Raw genomic sequence first — 17,081 nt, forward strand, 5'->3', positions numbered from 1 at the left:
GTTGGGTACTGCTGGGCGCACTGCCAAGCGCCTTGTTCTGCCTCTCCTGTCTCAGCTGACAGCACATCATTGTTGGGTACTGCTGGGGGCACTGCCACGCGCCTTATTATTCCTCACCTGGCCGCACATCACTGTTGGCTACTGCTGGGAGCACTGCCACGCGCCTTGTTCTGCCTCTCCTGGCTCACCTGACCGCACATCACTGTTGGGTACTGCTGGGGGCACTGCCACATGCCTTGTTCTGCCTATCCTGCCTCACCTGACCGCACATCACTGTTGGGTACTGCTGGGGGCACTGCCACGCACCTTGTTCTGCCTGCTCTGACCACACATCACTGTTGGGTACTGCTGGGGGCTCTGCCACACGCCTTGCTCTGCCTCACCTGACCGCACATCACTGTTGGGTATTGCTGGGGGCACTGCCACGTGCCTTGTTCTGCCTACCCTGACCACACATCACTGTTGGGTACTGATGGGGGCTCTGCCACACGCCTTGTTCTGCCTCACCTGACCACACATCACTGTTGTGTACTGCTGGTGGCACTGCCACACGCCTTGTTCTGCCTCTCCTGCCTCAACTAAATGCACATCACTGTTGGGTACTGCTGGGGCACTGCCACGCACCTTGTTCTGCCTCTCCTGGCTCACCTGACCACACATCACTGTTTGGTACTGCTGGGGGCACTGCCATGCGCATTGTTCTGCCTCTCCTGCCTCCACTGACTGCACATCACTGTTGGGTACAGCTGGGGGCACTGCCACATGCCTTGTTCTGCATCTCCTGCCTCACCTGACTGCACATCACTGTTGGGTACTGCTGGGGGCACTTCCACGTGCCTTGTTCTGCCTCTCCTGCCTCACCTGACCGCATATCACTATCACTGTTGGTTACTGCTGGGGGCACTGCCACACGACTTGTTCTGCCTCTCCTGCCTCATCTGCCAGCACATCATTGTTGGGTACTGCTCGGGGCACTGCCACGCGCCTTATTATTCCTCACCTGGCCGCACATCACTGTTGGCTAATGCTGGGAGCACTGCCACGCACCTTGTTCTGCCTCTCCTGCCTCACCTAACCACACATCACTGTTGGCTACTGCTGGGGGCACTTCCACGTGCCTTGTTCTGTCTCTCCTGGCTCACCTGACCGCACATCACTGTTGGGTACTGCTGGGGGCACTTCCACGCGCCTTGTTCTGTCTCTCTTGGCCGCACATCACTGTTGGGTACTGCTGGGGGCACTTCCACATACCTTGTTCTGCCTCTCCTGCCTCACCTGAATGCATATCACTATCACTGTTGGGTACTGCTGGGAGCACTGCCACACAACTTGTTCTGCCTCTCCTGCCTCATCTGCCAGCACATCACTGTTGGGTACTGCTGGGGGCACTGCCACGCGCCTTGTTCTGCCTCTCCTGCCTCACCTGACAGCACATCATTGTTGGGTACTGCTGGGGGCACTGCCACGCGCCTTATTATTCCTCACCTGGCCGCACATCACTGTTGGGTACTGCTGGGGGCACTGCCACGCGCCTTATTATTCCTCACCTGGCCGCACATCACTGTTGGGTACTGCTGGGAGCACTGCCACGCGCCTTGTTCTGCCTCTCCTGCCTCATCTGCCAGCACATCACTGTTGGGTACTGCTGGGGGCACTGCCACACACCTTCTTCTGCCTACCCTGACCACACATCACTGTTGGGTACAGCTGGGGGCACTGCCACGCGCCTTGTTCTGACTCTCCTGACCACACATCACTGTTGGGTACTGCTGGGGGCACTGCCACGCGCCTTGTCCTGCCTTTCCTGCCTCCCCTAACCGCACATCACTGTTGGGTACTGCTGGGGGCACTGCCACGCGCCTTGTTCTGCCTCTCCTGACCACACATCACTGTTGGCTACTGCTGGGGGCACTTCCACATGCCTTGTTCTGTCTCTCCTGGCTCACCTGACCGCACATCACTGTTGGGTACTGCTGGGGGCACTTCCACGCGCCTTGTTCTGTCTCTCCTGCCTACCCTGACCACACATCACTGTTGGGTACTGCTGGGGCTCTGCCACACGCCTTGTTCTGCCTCTCCTGCCTCAACTAAATGCACATCACTGTTGGGTACTGCTGGGGCACTGTGACACGCCTTGTTCTGCCTCTCCTGCCTCCCCTGACTGCATATCACTGTTGGGTACTGCTGGGGGCACAGCCACGCGCCTTGTTCTGCCTCACCTGACCGCACATCACTGTTGGGTACTGCTGGGGGCACTGCCACACGCCTTGTTCTGCCTCTCCTGCCTACCCTGACCACACATCACTGTTGGGTACTGCTGGGGGCACTGCCATGCACCTTGTTCTGCCTGCCCTGACCACACATCACTGTTGGGTACTGCTGGGGGCTCTGCCACACGCCTTGTTCTGCCTCTCCTGCCTCACCTGACCGCACATCACTGTTGGGTATTGCTAGGGGCACTGCCACGTGCCTTGTTCTGCCTACCCTGACCACACATCACTGTTGTGTACTGCTGGGGGCTCTGCCACATGCCTTGTTCTGCCTCACCTGACCACACATCACTGTTGGGTACTGCTGGTGGCACTGCCACGAACCTTGTTCTGCCTCTCCTGGCTCACCTGACCACACATCACTGTTTGGTACTGCTGGGGGCACTACCATGCACATTGTTCTGCCTCTCCTGCCTCCACTGACTGCACATCACTGTTGGGTACAGCTGGGGGCACTGCCACGTGCCTTGTTCTGCATCTCCTACCTCACCTGACCGCACATCACTGTTGGGTACTGTTGGGGGCACTTCCACGCGCCTTGTTATGTCTCTCCTGCCTCACCTGACCGCACATCACTGTTGGGTACTGCTGGGGGCACTTCAACGTGCCTTGTTCTGTCTCTCCTGCCTCACCTGACAGCATATCACTATCACTGTTGGTTACTGCTGGGGGCACTGCCACATGACTTGTTCTGCCTCTCCTGCCTCATCTGCCAGCACATCACTGTTGGGTACTGCTGGGCGCACTGCCAAGCGCCTTGTTCTGCCTCTCCTGTCTCAGCTGACAGCACATCATTGTTGGGTACTGCTGGGGGCACTGACACGCGCCTTATTATTCCTCACCTGGCCGCACATCACTGTTGGCTACTGCTGGGAGCACTGCCACACGCCTTGTTCTGCCTCTCCTGGCTCACCTGACCGCACATCACTGTTGGGTACTGCTGGGGGCACTGCCACATGCCTTGTTCTGCCTATCCTGCCTCACCTGACCGCACATCACTGTTGGGTACTGCTGGGGGCACTGCCACGCACCTTGTTCTGCCTGCTCTGACCACACATCACTGTTGGGTACTGCTGGGGGCTCTGCCACACGCCTTGCTCTGCCTCTACTGCCTCACCTGACCGCACATCACTGTTGGGTATTGCTGGGGGCACTGCCACGTGCCTTGTTCTGCCTACCCTGACCACACATCACTGTTGGGTACTGATGGGGGCTCTGCCACACACCTTGTTCTGCCTCACCTGACCACACATCACTGTTGGGTACTGCTGGTGGCACTGCCACGCACCTTGTTCTGCCTCTCCTGGCTCACCTGACCACACATCACTGTTTGGTACTGCTGGGGGCACTGCCATGCGCATTGTTCTGCCTCTCCTGCCTCCACTGACTGCACATCACTGTTGGGTACAGCTGGGGGCACTGCCACATGCCTTGTTCTGCATCTCCTGCCTCACCTGACCGCACATCACTGTTGGGTACTGCTGGGGGCACTTCCACGTGCCTTGTTCTGCCTCTCCTGCCTCACCTGACCGCATATCACTATCACTGTTGGTTACTGCTGGGGGCACTGCCACACGACTTGTTCTGCCTCTCCTGCCTCATCTGCCAGCACATCTCTGTTGGGTACTGCTGGGAGCACTGCCACGCGCCTTGTTCTGCCTCTCCTGTCTCACCTGACAGCACATCATTGTTGGGTACTGCTCGGGGCACTGCCACGCGCCTTATTATTCCTCACCTGGCCGCACATCACTGTTGGCTAATGCTGGGAGCACTGCCACGCACCTTATTCTGCCTCTCCTGCCTCACCTAACCACACATCACTGTTGGCTACTGCTGGGGGCACTTCCACGCGCCTTGTTCTGTCTCGGCCGCACATCACTGTTGGGTACTGCTGGGGGCACTTCCACATACCTTGTTCTGCCTCTCCTGCCTCACCTGACCACACATCACTGTTGGCTACTGCTGGGGGCACTTCCACGTGCCTTGTTCTGCCTCTCCTGCCTCACCTGAACGCATATCACTATCACTGTTGGGTACTGCTGGGAGCACTGCCACACGACTTGTTCTGCCTCTCCTGCCTCATCTGCCAGCACATCACTGTTGGGTACTGCTGGGGGCACTGCCACGCGCCTTGTTCTGCCTCTCCTGCCTCACCTGACAGCACATCATTGTTGGGTACTGCTGGGGGCACTGCCACGCGCCTTATTATTCCTCACCTGGCCGCACATCACTGTTGGGTACTGCTGGGGGCACTGCCACGCGCCTTGTTCTGCCTCTCCTGCCTCATCTGCCAGCACATCACTGTTGGGTACTGCTGGGGGCACTGCCACACACCTTCTTCTGCCTACCCTGACCACACATCACTGTTGGGTACAGCTGGGGGCACTGCCACGCGCCTTGTTCTGCCTCTCCTGACCACACATCACTGTTGGGTACTGCTGGGGGCACTGCCACGCGCCTTGTCCTGCCTTTCCTGCCTCCCCTAACCGCACATCACTGTTGGGTACTGCTGGGGGCACTGCCACGCGCCTTGTTCTGCCTCTCCTGACCACAAATCACTGTTGGGTACTGCTGGGGGCACTGCCACATGCCTTATTCTTCCTCTCCGAATGCTCTCCCCTCATACTTTCCTCTCTCCTTCTTTTCCTAAGACAATATAAATGTTTTTGTGGGATTTGATGATAAAGCGATGGGCGCAGTGACATCTCTGAGACGCGACAATTACAGGGACGCTGGGCGCTCGGGTGACTCTTCCTGTAAATATGATTTACACTCAAAAATGTTGTGTTTATTTTCCCAAAAATGGGGGCTATAAATGGGGTAATAAGGGGATTGCTGTATGGGTGAGGGTAGGGGGTAAACAGCAGATTTAGGGATGATCATGGGCGCATCTACAATGGGTGCAGGGAGTGTGGTGCACACAGATGCCTAGGTACAGGGGGGCACACACTGCGCACTCTGCACCCACAGATTATACAGAAGAAACCTCTCCACCGAGCGCCACTGAAATTGCGCTTTTTTCCCCCCAGAGATCTGCACAAGTGTAGTGAGATATCACCTGGAAATCTGCGCAAACGCGGTACACTATGGCATAGTGCCAGAGTCTGCTCGGTGCATGTGCCACTGAGAGAGGGGGGGGAGTGCACGGAGAATACACACGGGCCCCCTCCTCTCCTGAATCTCCCCTGAATATCTCTACATATTCTTAAAATTATTGTTCATTTGTAAAGCTCCAACATTTCATGCAGCGCTGTACAGAACATGCATCATACTCACTGGTAACACTGACATTCGCTTTATGCAACACTGAGCTAATGGGTTTCCAGTTTTCCTGCTTTCTGAGACACTGGGGGGCGCTGTTCCATTCCCCACTCATATAATAAATACATACTGTACACCACGTTGTCCTCAGCATTTATAGTGACATAAAAGACATAAAAACTGTAACTATGAGGGGGTTATATTACTCTTTATCGCCACTGTGTATACTGTGTATATGTGTGTGTATGTATATAAATAATTATAATATATATGTGATGAGTGAGTGATTGTCTTGCAGAGATGGACTATTACAATCTATGTGAGAAGCAGCCTATCGGGAGGCTCCTGTTCCGCCAGTTCTGCGAGGCGCAGCCGGAGCTCGAGTGTCTGATCCATTTCCTGGACGCTGTGGTAAGAATGACCCCACCCCCATCGCACAGCAACTATGCCGGGACCTCAATGTAATGGGAAATAAAGCAAGAATACACATCAGGACTTAGGAACTTCCCCGACAGAGCGCATTGTGATGGCGTCGCAGGCAGCCATATTGCAGGATCATATCTCCCAGTGAGGGGCTATGTATGATTATAGCGCATTGTGATGGCGTCGCAGGCAGCCATATTGCAGGATCATATCTCCCAGTGGGGGGCTATGTATGATTATAGCGCACTGTGATAGCGTCGCAGGCAGCCATATTGCAGGATCATATCTCCCAGTGGGGGGCTATGTATGATTATAGCGCATTGTGATGGCGTCGCAGGCAGCCATATTGCAGGATCATATCTCCCAGTGGGGGGCTATGTATGATTATAGCGCACTGTGATAGCGTCGCAGGCAGCCATATTGCAGGATCATATCTCCCAGTGAGGGGCTATGTATGATTATAGCGCATTGTGATGGCGTCGCAGCCAGCCATATTGCAGGATCATTTCTCCCAGTGGGGGGCAATGTATGATTATAGCGCACTGTGATGGCGTCGCTGGCAGCCATATTGCAGGATCATTTCTCCCAGTGGGGGGCTATGTATGATTATAGCGCGCTGTGATGGCGTCGCAGGCAGCCATATTGCAGGATCATATCTCCCAGTGGGGGGCTATGTACGATTATAGCGCACTGTGATGGCGTCGCAGGCAGCCATATTGCAGGATCATATCTCCCAGTGGGGGGCTATGTATGATTATAGCGCACTGTGATAGCGTCGCAGGCAGCCATATTGCAGGATCATTTCTCCCAGTGGGGGGCTATGTATGATTATAGCGCACTGTGATGGCGTCGCAGGCAGCCATATTGCAGGATCATATCTCCCAGTGGGGGGCTATGTATGATTATAGCGTACTGTGATGGCGTCGCAGGCAGCCATATTGCAGGATCATATCTCCCAGTGGGGGGCTATGTATGATTATAGCGCACTGTGATAGCGTCGCTGGCAGCCATATTGCAGGATCATTTCTCCCAGTGGGGGCTATGTATGATTATAGCGCATTGTGATGGCGTCGCAGGCAGCCGTATTGCAGGATCATAACTCCCAGTGGGGGGCTATGTATGATTATAGCGCACTGTGATGGCGTCACAGTCAGCCATATTGCAGGATCATATCTCCCAGTGGGGGGCTATGTATGATTATAGCGCACTGTGATGGCGTCGCAGGCAGCCATATTGCAGGATCATATCTCCCAGTGGGGGGCTTTGTATGATTATAGCGCACTGTGATGGCGTTGCAGACAGCCATATTGCAGGATCATATCTCCCAGTGGGGGACTATGTATGATTATAGCGCACTGTGATGGCGTCGCAGGCAGCCATATTGCAGGATCATATCTCCCAGTGGGGGGCTATGTATGATTATAGTGCACTGTGATGGCGTCGCAGGCAGCCATATTGCAGGATCATATCTCCCAGTGGGGGGCTATGTATGATTATAGCGCATTGTGATGGCGTCGCAGGCAGCCATATTGCAGGATCATTTCTCCCAGTGGGGGGCTATGTATGATTATAGCGCACTGTGATGGCATCGCAGGCAGCCATATTGCAGATTATTTCTCCCATTGGGGGGCTATGTATGATTATAGCGCACTGTGATGGCGTCGCAGGCAGCCATATTGCAGATCATTTCTCCCAGTGGGGGGCTATGTATGATTATAGCGCACTGTGATGGCGTCGCAGGCAGCCATATTGCAGGATCATATCTCCCAGTGGGGGGCTATGTATGATTGCAGCGCACTGTGATGGCGTCGCAGGCAGCCATATTGCAGGATCATATCTCCCAGTGGGGGGCTATGTATGATTATAGCGCACTGTGATGGCGTCGCAGGCAGCCATATTGCAGGATCATATCTCCCAGTGGGGGGCTATGTATGATTATAGCGCACTGTGATGGCGTCGCAGGCAGCCATATTGCAGGATCATATCTCCCAGTGGGGGGCTTTGTATGATTATAGCGCACTGTGATGGCGTTGCAGACAGCCATATTGCAGGATCATATCTCCCAGTGGGGGGCTATGTATGATTATAGCGCACTGTGATGGCGTCGCAGGCAGCCATATTGCAGGATCATATCTCCCAGTGGGGGGCTTTGTATGATTATAGCGCATTGTGATGGCGTTGCAGACAGCCATATTGCAGGATCATATCTCCCAGTGGGGGACTATGTATGATTATAGCGCACTGTGATGGCGTCGCAGGCAGCCATATTGCAGGATCATATCTCCCAGTGGGGGGCTATGTATGATTATAGTGCACTGTGATGGCGTCGCAGGCAGCCATATTGCAGGATCATATCTCCCAGTGGGGGGCTATGTATGATTATAGCGCATTGTGATGGCGTCGCAGGCAGCCATATTGCAGATTATTTCTCCCATTGGGGGGCTATGTATGATTATAGCGCACTGTGATGGCATCGCAGGCAGCCATATTGCAGATTATTTCTCCCATTGGGGGGCTATGTATGATTATAGCGCACTGTGATGGCGTCGCAGGCAGCCATATTGCAGGATCATTTCTCCCAGTGGGGGGCTATGTATGATTATAGCGCACTGTGATGGCGTCGCAGGCAGCCATATTGCAGGATCATATCTCCCAGTGGGGGGCTATGTATGATTGCAGCGCACTGTGATGGCGTCGCAGGCAGCCATATTGCAGGATCATATCTCCCAGTGGGGGGCTATGTATGATTATAGCGCACTGTGATGGCGTCGCAGGCAGCCATATTGCAGGATCATATCTCCCAGTGGGGGGCTATGTATGATTATAGCGCACTGTGATAGCGTCGCAGGCAGCCATATTGCAGGATCATATCTCCCAGTGGGGGGCTATGTATGATTATAGCGCACTGTGATGGCGTCGCAGACAGCCATATTGCAGGATCATATCTCCCAGTGGGGGGCTATGTATGATTATAGCGCACTATGATGGCGTCGCAGCCAGCCATATTGCAGGATCATATCTCCCAGTGGGGGGCTATGTATGATTATAGCGCACTGTGATGGCGTCGCAGGCAGCCATATTGCAGGATCATATCTCCCAGTGGGGGGCTTTGTATGATTATAGCGCACTGTGATGGCGTCGCAGGCAGCCATATTGCAGGATCATATCTCCCAGTGGGGGGCTATGTACGATTATAGCGCACTGTGATGGCGTCGCAGGCAGCCATATTGTAGGATTATTTCTCCCAGTGGGGGGCTATGTATGATTATAGCGCACTGTGATGGCGTCGCAGGCAGCCATATTGTAGGATCATATCTCCCAGTGGGGGGCTATGTACGATTATAGCACACTGTGATGGCGTCGCAGGCAGCCATATTGCAGGATCATTTCTCCCAGTGGGGGGCTATGTATGATTATAGCGCACTCTGATGGTGTCGCGGGCAGCCATATTGTAGGATTATTTCTCCCAGTGGGGGGCTATGTATGATTATAGCGCACTGTGATGGCATCGCAGGCAGCCATATTGCAGGATCATATCTCCCAGTGGGGGGGCTATGTATGATTGCAGCGCACTGTGATGGCGTCGCAGGCAGCCATATTGCAGGATCATATCTCCCAATGGGGGGCTATGTATGATTGTAGCGCACTGTGATGGCGTCGCAGGCAGCCATATTGCAGATCATTTCTCCCAGTGGGGGGCTATGTATGATTGTAGCGCACTGTGATGGCGTCGCAGGCAGCCATATTGCAGGATCATATCTCCCAGTGGGGGGCTATGTATGATTGCAGCGCACTGTGATGGCGTCGCAGGCAGCTATATTGCAGATCATTTCTCCCAGTTGGGGGCTATGTATGAATATAGCGCACTGTGATGTAGCCATCAGCCCTTTTCCGCCCTTCTGAATCCAAAGTGGCATCTATGCGATTGTAGATGGTGGGCTAGATGCAATTACGTGCAAATTGTGTGCATGGAACTATGGGCCTGATTCAGAGCCGCTCGTAAGCGGCCGCTCGTTCGCTCCGAGCGATGTTTGCCCAACTGCGCATGCATACGGATCGTTATACGCATGCGCGAACCAGTCAGTGCGGTCGAAATTCATGTGCTCGCAAAATAGCGAATGCCTGATAATTTGAGTGACAGAATGAGGCGTATGTGGGTGGTAACAGGGGAAGGTGCTTGAAAACGGGGAGTGGAGATCCGATCACAGGCGTGCTTAAAGGTCAAAACGGGCGTTTTATGGGTGTGCATAATTAAAACAGCAGCGTCATTGACCACGTCACTGGGTTATTTTATAGCCAGAACTGCTCGCAAAATTGTGGTAGCAAAAACCAACCACAAGAATAGCGAGCAGTTGATGTACTCGGTTAATCTAATAAATAGCGGACATGACGTAGGATGCGAGCGGCCAGGGGGTGTTGTTTCCCAAAAAACGACCGCAAGTTTTGTTCGCTCGTTTAGACCTAGAGGCGTGAACAGACCGCAAAGAGCGAACGGTTCATTTGAATAGCCACCCCTTTTTTTTGAACGAACGACCGCAAATAGCGACCGGCTCTGAATCAGGCCCTAAATGCGAACATTCGCCCATAAGCTGAGTCATATGCATCTGTGCACGCACACCGCCCTGTCCATACGCCTGGTTACATAGTCGCCAGCACTATCCCTGCGCTGCTGTCTTATACCTGGTCTCTGCTTATCCGCAATCCCGTCTTCTCACCCTACATGCGAGCGCCCCGCTACCACTCTGTTACACCCATAATGCCGCAAGTGGAGACACGTCTAAGTTGCATACGTCTCCAATACAGATGTGTGCACTCACCTATGGGGCATGTACTGAGAGCATGATCCCTCCGCAATACTGACCTGCGAGCCACTGCGTCGCCCCTGTGTGTCTGAGGCCGTACAGTACAGTGAATAGGCTCGTTGTGCACTTGCTCAGTCCCAGGTTGTAAAAGATGTATAAACCTGTTATTTTATTGAGAAGAAGGAGCGTTACCCGGACGGACTGACTGGAACATTGGCGTTTGTAATCTCAGTGCGCAGCGCATGTATTACAGCGACTTCTATACACCCACACCGATTACAGCAATGAGAGAAAACGTCCGGCGCCATTTAGCCAGAACTGTTACTTGTTGCTCAGTTGTTTAAGTTCATTACACTGTAATCATTCATCCCGCAACTCAACAGGATGTCCCAGTACATCACTTTCCACCCATCATCCTCTGTCATTTTCCATCCTTCCTCTCCCGGTGACACATCGCTTCTCCAATGTGATCGTACCCAGTGGGATCATGGTCTTTATGGCTGAATACTGGAACTCTCACAAAGTCCTTGTGTCTGGCGGTGGTGGTGAGAGGTCAGGAAACTGCCCCAGTTCTCTCACTCGTCACAATGCATTAGCCACGTTATTATGCATCAGTACTGGCTTCTAAAGCCACTGACAGGGTATCTGACCTCAGAGTCCACCACTATGGGGGTGTATCATTAACCGGATCTGGTGGGTATAACTAATGGGCCGCTATGGGAGTGTACCACTAACCGGAACTGGTGGGTACAGCTAATGGGCCGCTACGGGGGTGTATCACTAACTGGAACTAGTGGGTGCAACTTATGGGCCGCTATGGGAGTGTACCACTAACCGGAACTAGTGGGTTCAGCTAATGGGCCGCTATGGGGGTGTACCTCTAACCCGAACTAGTTGGTGCAGCTTATGGGCCGCTATGGGGGTGTACCTCTAACCCGAACTAGTTGGTGCAGCTTATGGGCCGCTATGGGGGTGTACCACTAACCGGAACTAGTGGTTACAACTAATGGGCTGCTATGGGGGTGTATCACTAACAGGAACTAGTGGGTACAGCTAATGTACCATTATGGGGGTGTACCACTAACGGGAACTAGTGGTTACAACTAATGGGCTGCTATGGGGGTGTACCGCTAACCGGAACTAGTGGGTGCAGCTAATGGGCCGCTATGGGGGTGTACCACTACCCGAAACTAATGGGTGCAGCTCATGGGCCGTTATGTGTGTGTACCACTAACCAAAACTAGTGGGTGCAGCTCATGGGCCGCTATGGGGGTGTACCACTAACCAGAACTAGTGGGTGCAGCTAATGGGTTTCTATGGGGTTGTACCACTAACCAGAACTATTGGATTCAGCTAATGGGCCGCTATGGAGTGTACCACTAACCGGAACTAGTGGGTGCAGCTTATGGGCCGCTATGGGAGTTGACAAACAAAAACTAGACAGCGCTAACAGATTAATAATTTAATAATGACATAATTATATAAAATATAATGAACACATATATAGTAAAAAATTAAAAAACAATTCATACAAAACAATCAACAATCGGCCGTGTTGAAAAATATCTAAAAAAAAGTCCCAAGAGGACAAATAATTGGAGCTCAATATCGATATTGCAATATCAACAGTAGGTGTTAAAATTATTCAATGCCCTTTGCCTCTGTAAATTTGTTCTATTCCTTCCGTTCCTTGAATATATAACAAACGGAACTCCAACAGCAATATTTATAGTGCTATGCGATGTCAGTCAAGCAGAGAGCAGAGGGTAATCATTAGGCTTGATATAGAGAATGCTTATATGTATGATATAATAAGCAAGCAGTTAGGTCAGGCAAAAACAGAAGTTTAATGCATGCAAACAGGGATCCAGCAGAAAGGTAAACAGCTTAGATTGGTCAGCTGAAGGCAAGTGCAGTCATTAGCTCATCAGTTGTTAGTTTGTGTCCGCATGGTTAGATGAAGAGATATTAAAACACATGCAGCAAGTACCTTAATCCACATCAGTGGACATATGAGCGCCAACAAAAGCCTGATCCACTGTGGTTATAAAGCCTGTACTCATGATGCTCCCGGGAGAATTGTAAATTAATCTATACAGGCCAGTTGATTCACTTGTTGTACAGTCTCTTAACGTGTTTCTCCACCTCCTTATCCCTCAGTGGCTTCCTCAGAAGTAGGGGTGTACCACTAACCGGAACTAGTGGGTGCAGCTTATGGGCTGCTATGGGGGTATACCATTAGCCGGAACTAGTGGGTGTAGCTAATGGGCCGCTATGGGGGAGTACCACTAACCAAAACTAGTGGGTGTAGCTAATGGGTTGCTATGGGGGTGTACCACTAACTGGAACTAGTGGGTGCAGCTAATGGACCGCTATGGGGGTGTACCACTACCCGGAACTAGTGGGTGCAGCTAATGGGCTGCTATGGGGGAGTACCACTAACTGGATCTAGTGGGTGCAGCTAATGGGCCACTATGGGGGTGTACCACTACCCGTAACTAGTGGGTGTAGCTAATGGGCCGCTATGGGGGAGTACCACTAACTGGAACTAGTGTGTGCAGCTAATGGGCCGCTATGGGGGTGTACCACTAACCAAAACTAGTGGGTGCAGCTAATGGGTCGCTATGGGGGTGTACCACTAACTGGAACTAGTGGGTCCAGCTAATGGGCCGCTATGGGGGTGTACCACTAACTGGAACTAGTGGGTGCAGCTAATGGGCCACTATGGGGGTGTACCACTACCCGGAACTAGTGGGTGCAGCTAATGGGCTGCTATGGGGGAGTACCACTAACTGGAACTAGTGGGTGCAGCTAATGGGCCGCTATGGGGGTGTACCACTAACCAGAACTAGTGGGTGCAGCTAATGGGCCGCTATGGGGGTGTACCACTAACTGGAACTAGTGGGTGCAGCTAATGGGCCGCTATGGGGGTGTACCACTAACCGGAAGAAGTGGGTGCAGCTAATGGGCTACTATGGGGATGTACCACTAACCGGATCTAGTGGGTACAGCTAATGGGCCGCTATGGGGGTGTACCACTAACCGGAACTAGTGGGTATAGCTAATGAGCCGCTATGGGGGTGTACCACTAACCAGAACTAGTGGGTGCAGCTAATGGGCCGCTATGGGGGTGTACCACTAACTGGAACTAGTGGGTACAACTAATGGACCGCTATGGGGGTGTACCACTAACTGGAACTAGTGGGAACAGCTAATGGGCCGCTATGAGCCTGATTCACTACGGATGGCTATTGCGATTGCAGCTGTGATTACGCATGCAGGTCTGCTGTGAAAATATGCTAATGACTGCAATCGCAAAGCCATTGCACAGCCAACATAGACACGCCCACTACCTCTATCTTACATCCATAATACCTCGCAGACCTGCGTATACATCGGTAACATCGGCCCCTCACGCACAATTACAGCAGCCCTGACCTTACGTAGAAATCGCTAACCTCGTCGCACGCAGTGAGTACACAAGCTGTGTATGCTGTCACAGTGGCTAATTTATGCACGCTCATGCAACAGTGGTTAAACGGACAGGCACGCCTGCGTTTCTCCGACCACTCCCCTGTCACCACCCCCAAATGCCAACCTTTAGTCACGTACTCTGCGATGGCTTTGTATCTACGTAAGTGATCCCAGTGTGATCGCAATGCTAACTCACACGCGCACTGCACCGTACGCACCATCGGCCAATCTATGTACGTTGTTGCAATTGCGATCCGTAATGAACCCAGCCCTATGGTCAGGGTTACAAACTAAAGAAGTGCGGGAGACTCTGGCTGGTATGACAGGGTGCACAGCAGGTGGTAACATCCTGTGGATCTCTCATCAGTAGAATCCCTGGCTTAGCCTCCTCTTACTTTTCCGCTCCATCCCTTGGTGCCTTGCCATGGAGCTATCATGAACACCTAAAGGAATTTGGTAACAGTAAGTCCGTGTTACGTTCAGCTGTCTGGAGGAAGTCCAGGGTCAGTGCCAGACTAATCATACTGGCCCTCTCTCCTGCCCACTGTCAGCCCTGTGCCACAGTGTCGCTGAGCTCCCATCCTCAGATAGCACAATCTGAAATGCATCCTCACTGGCAGAACTTGGTACAATTCAGGAGGTCATTGTTAACAGGATTATAGTCATGGCATTAGGTGCAGGAAGAGACTCCGCTAATGGTGCCAGGAAACACTCAGAGGCAGCATTATGGCATATGGGGACCTGTTACCTTGGTAAGGTGGGTCACCTTGGATTAGTGTCATTCTACCGCATTGGCCTGGAGACCAAAGACATCCAAAAATGGGTTTAATCAATGCTCTGGGCACCTATGGATGGACTCCTTTCCTTACCCATCGTACCATCTTCCTGCTCCTGATAATACCTCACCTACCTTTCTTACCATCCATCCACTCCCTATGTTACATCTCTTACCCATCTTACCATCTTCCTGCTCTTGATAATGCCTCTACTACCTATCTTACTATCCATCCACTCCCTATGTTACATCTCTTACCCATCTTACCATCTTTCTGCTCCCGATAATGCCTCTACTACCTATCTTACTATCCATCCACTCCCTATGTTACATCTCTTACCCATCTTACCATCTTCCTGCTCCTGATAATGCCTCTACTACCTATCTTACCAGTTACCATCCATCCACTCCCTATGTTACATCTCTTACCCATCTTACCATCTTCCTGCTTCTGATAATACCTCTACTACCTATCTTACTATCCATCCACTCCCTATGTTACATCTCTTACCCATCTTACCATCATTCTACTCCCGATAATGCCTCTACTACCTATCTTACCAGTTACCATCCATCCACTCCCTATGTTACATCTTTTACCCATCTTACCATCTTCCTGCTCCTGATAATGCCTCTAGTACATATCTCACCATTTATCTACTCCCTATGTTACATCTCTTAACATCTTCCTGCTCCTGATAATGCCTCTACTACATATCTCACCATTTATCCACTCCCTATGTTACATCTCTTAGCCATCTTACCATCTTCCTGCTCCTGATAATGCCTCTACTACATATCTCACCATTTATCCACTCCCTGTTACATCTCTTACCCATCTTACCATCTTTCTGCTCCCGATAATGCCTCTACTACATATCTCACCATTTATCCACTCCCTATGTTATATCTCTTACCCATATTACCATCTTATTCTCTCCTGATAATGTATCTACTACCTATCTCGCTATCTATCCACTCCATATGTTACATCTCTTATCCATATAACCATCTTTCTACTCCCGATAATTCCTCTACTACCTCACTATCTATCCACTTTCTATGTTACGTCTCCTGCCCACCATACCAATTATACTCCGTTACCTCTTACCCACCTTACCATTTATACTCCATTTCCTCTTTCCCACCTTACTAGTTATACACCCTATATCCTCTTACCTACCTTACCATTTATACTCCCTGTTTCCTCTTACCCACCTTACCATTTTTGTTACTTTTGTAGGGCAGGCTGGAGCAACACCCATTCTGCATACTGTTCATCTCATCTCTTCTCCTCTCCTACAGGCAGAGTATGAAGTTACGCCGGATGAAAAACTAGGAGAAAAGGGAAGAGATATAATTCTGAAATACCTCACCCCAGAGGTAAGTTACAGGGGTCTTTGTCTTTGGTGTAGGCTGGAAGTCCTGGGAAATGGGCACAGTGTGATCACACAAATACAATCTTCAATGCAGGAATCTGTGACCAATCCTTACCAGTCCCCCACAGACCTCACTGGTCATCAAACAAACATACAGATATCTGTCACTATGGTGTCTGCTCTGGGACATACTTCATTCCTCTTCATCAGAGAGATGACACCGTCCACACTACACCCAGTGAACTCCATCCCCTCCCCAAACAGTGCAGTGGAACCATATGACAACTTTCCTTTCTCTCATTAATAGGATAACAAACAAAGTGTCATTAAACATCACATCATACTTGCTGACTCTCGCTAAATGACAGGGAGACTCCTGAAATAGTGCTAGTCTCCCTGACTCCCTTAAGTAGTGATGGTGTCCATGACTTCCTGAAATAGTGCTGGTCTCCATGACTCCCTGACATAGTGCTGGTCTCCATGACTCCCTGAAATAGCGATGGTCTCCATGACTCCCTGAAATAGTGATGGTCTCCCTGACTCCCTGAAATAGTGCTGGTCTCCCTGACTCCCTTAAGTAGTGTTGGACTCCCTGAAATAGTGGTGGTCTCCCTGACCCCCTGAAATAGTGATGGTCTGCCTGACTCCCTGAAATAGTGGTGGTCTCCCTGACTCCCTGAAATAGCACTGGTCTCCC

The 17,081-nt window shown here is 51.6% G+C and overlaps 1 protein-coding gene across 3 annotated transcripts in view; it reads left to right on the top strand.

The window, feature by feature from the left end:
- GRK5 (G protein-coupled receptor kinase 5) overlaps positions 1-17,081 on the top strand; it is a 534,562-nt gene that overhangs the window by 168,267 nt on the left and 349,214 nt on the right. For 2 of the 3 annotated variants that reach the window (XM_088466452.1, XM_088466450.1), the window contains exons 3-4: positions 5,830-5,942; positions 16,311-16,388. In XM_088466452.1, coding sequence (XP_088322578.1) covers positions 5,832-5,942; positions 16,311-16,388 — 189 coding nt within the window. In that variant the 5' untranslated portion in view covers positions 5,830-5,831. Of the gene's footprint in view, positions 1-5,002; positions 5,027-5,829; positions 5,943-16,310; positions 16,389-17,081 lie in introns of those variants that run through there. The other variant, XM_088466453.1, reaches the window with a different exon arrangement.

This window comes from Taudactylus pleione, unplaced genomic scaffold (genome assembly GCF_031769625.1).
Source record: "Taudactylus pleione unplaced genomic scaffold, aTauple2 ptg003137l, whole genome shotgun sequence".
Classification (NCBI taxonomy): domain Eukaryota; kingdom Metazoa; phylum Chordata; class Amphibia; order Anura; family Myobatrachidae; genus Taudactylus; species Taudactylus pleione.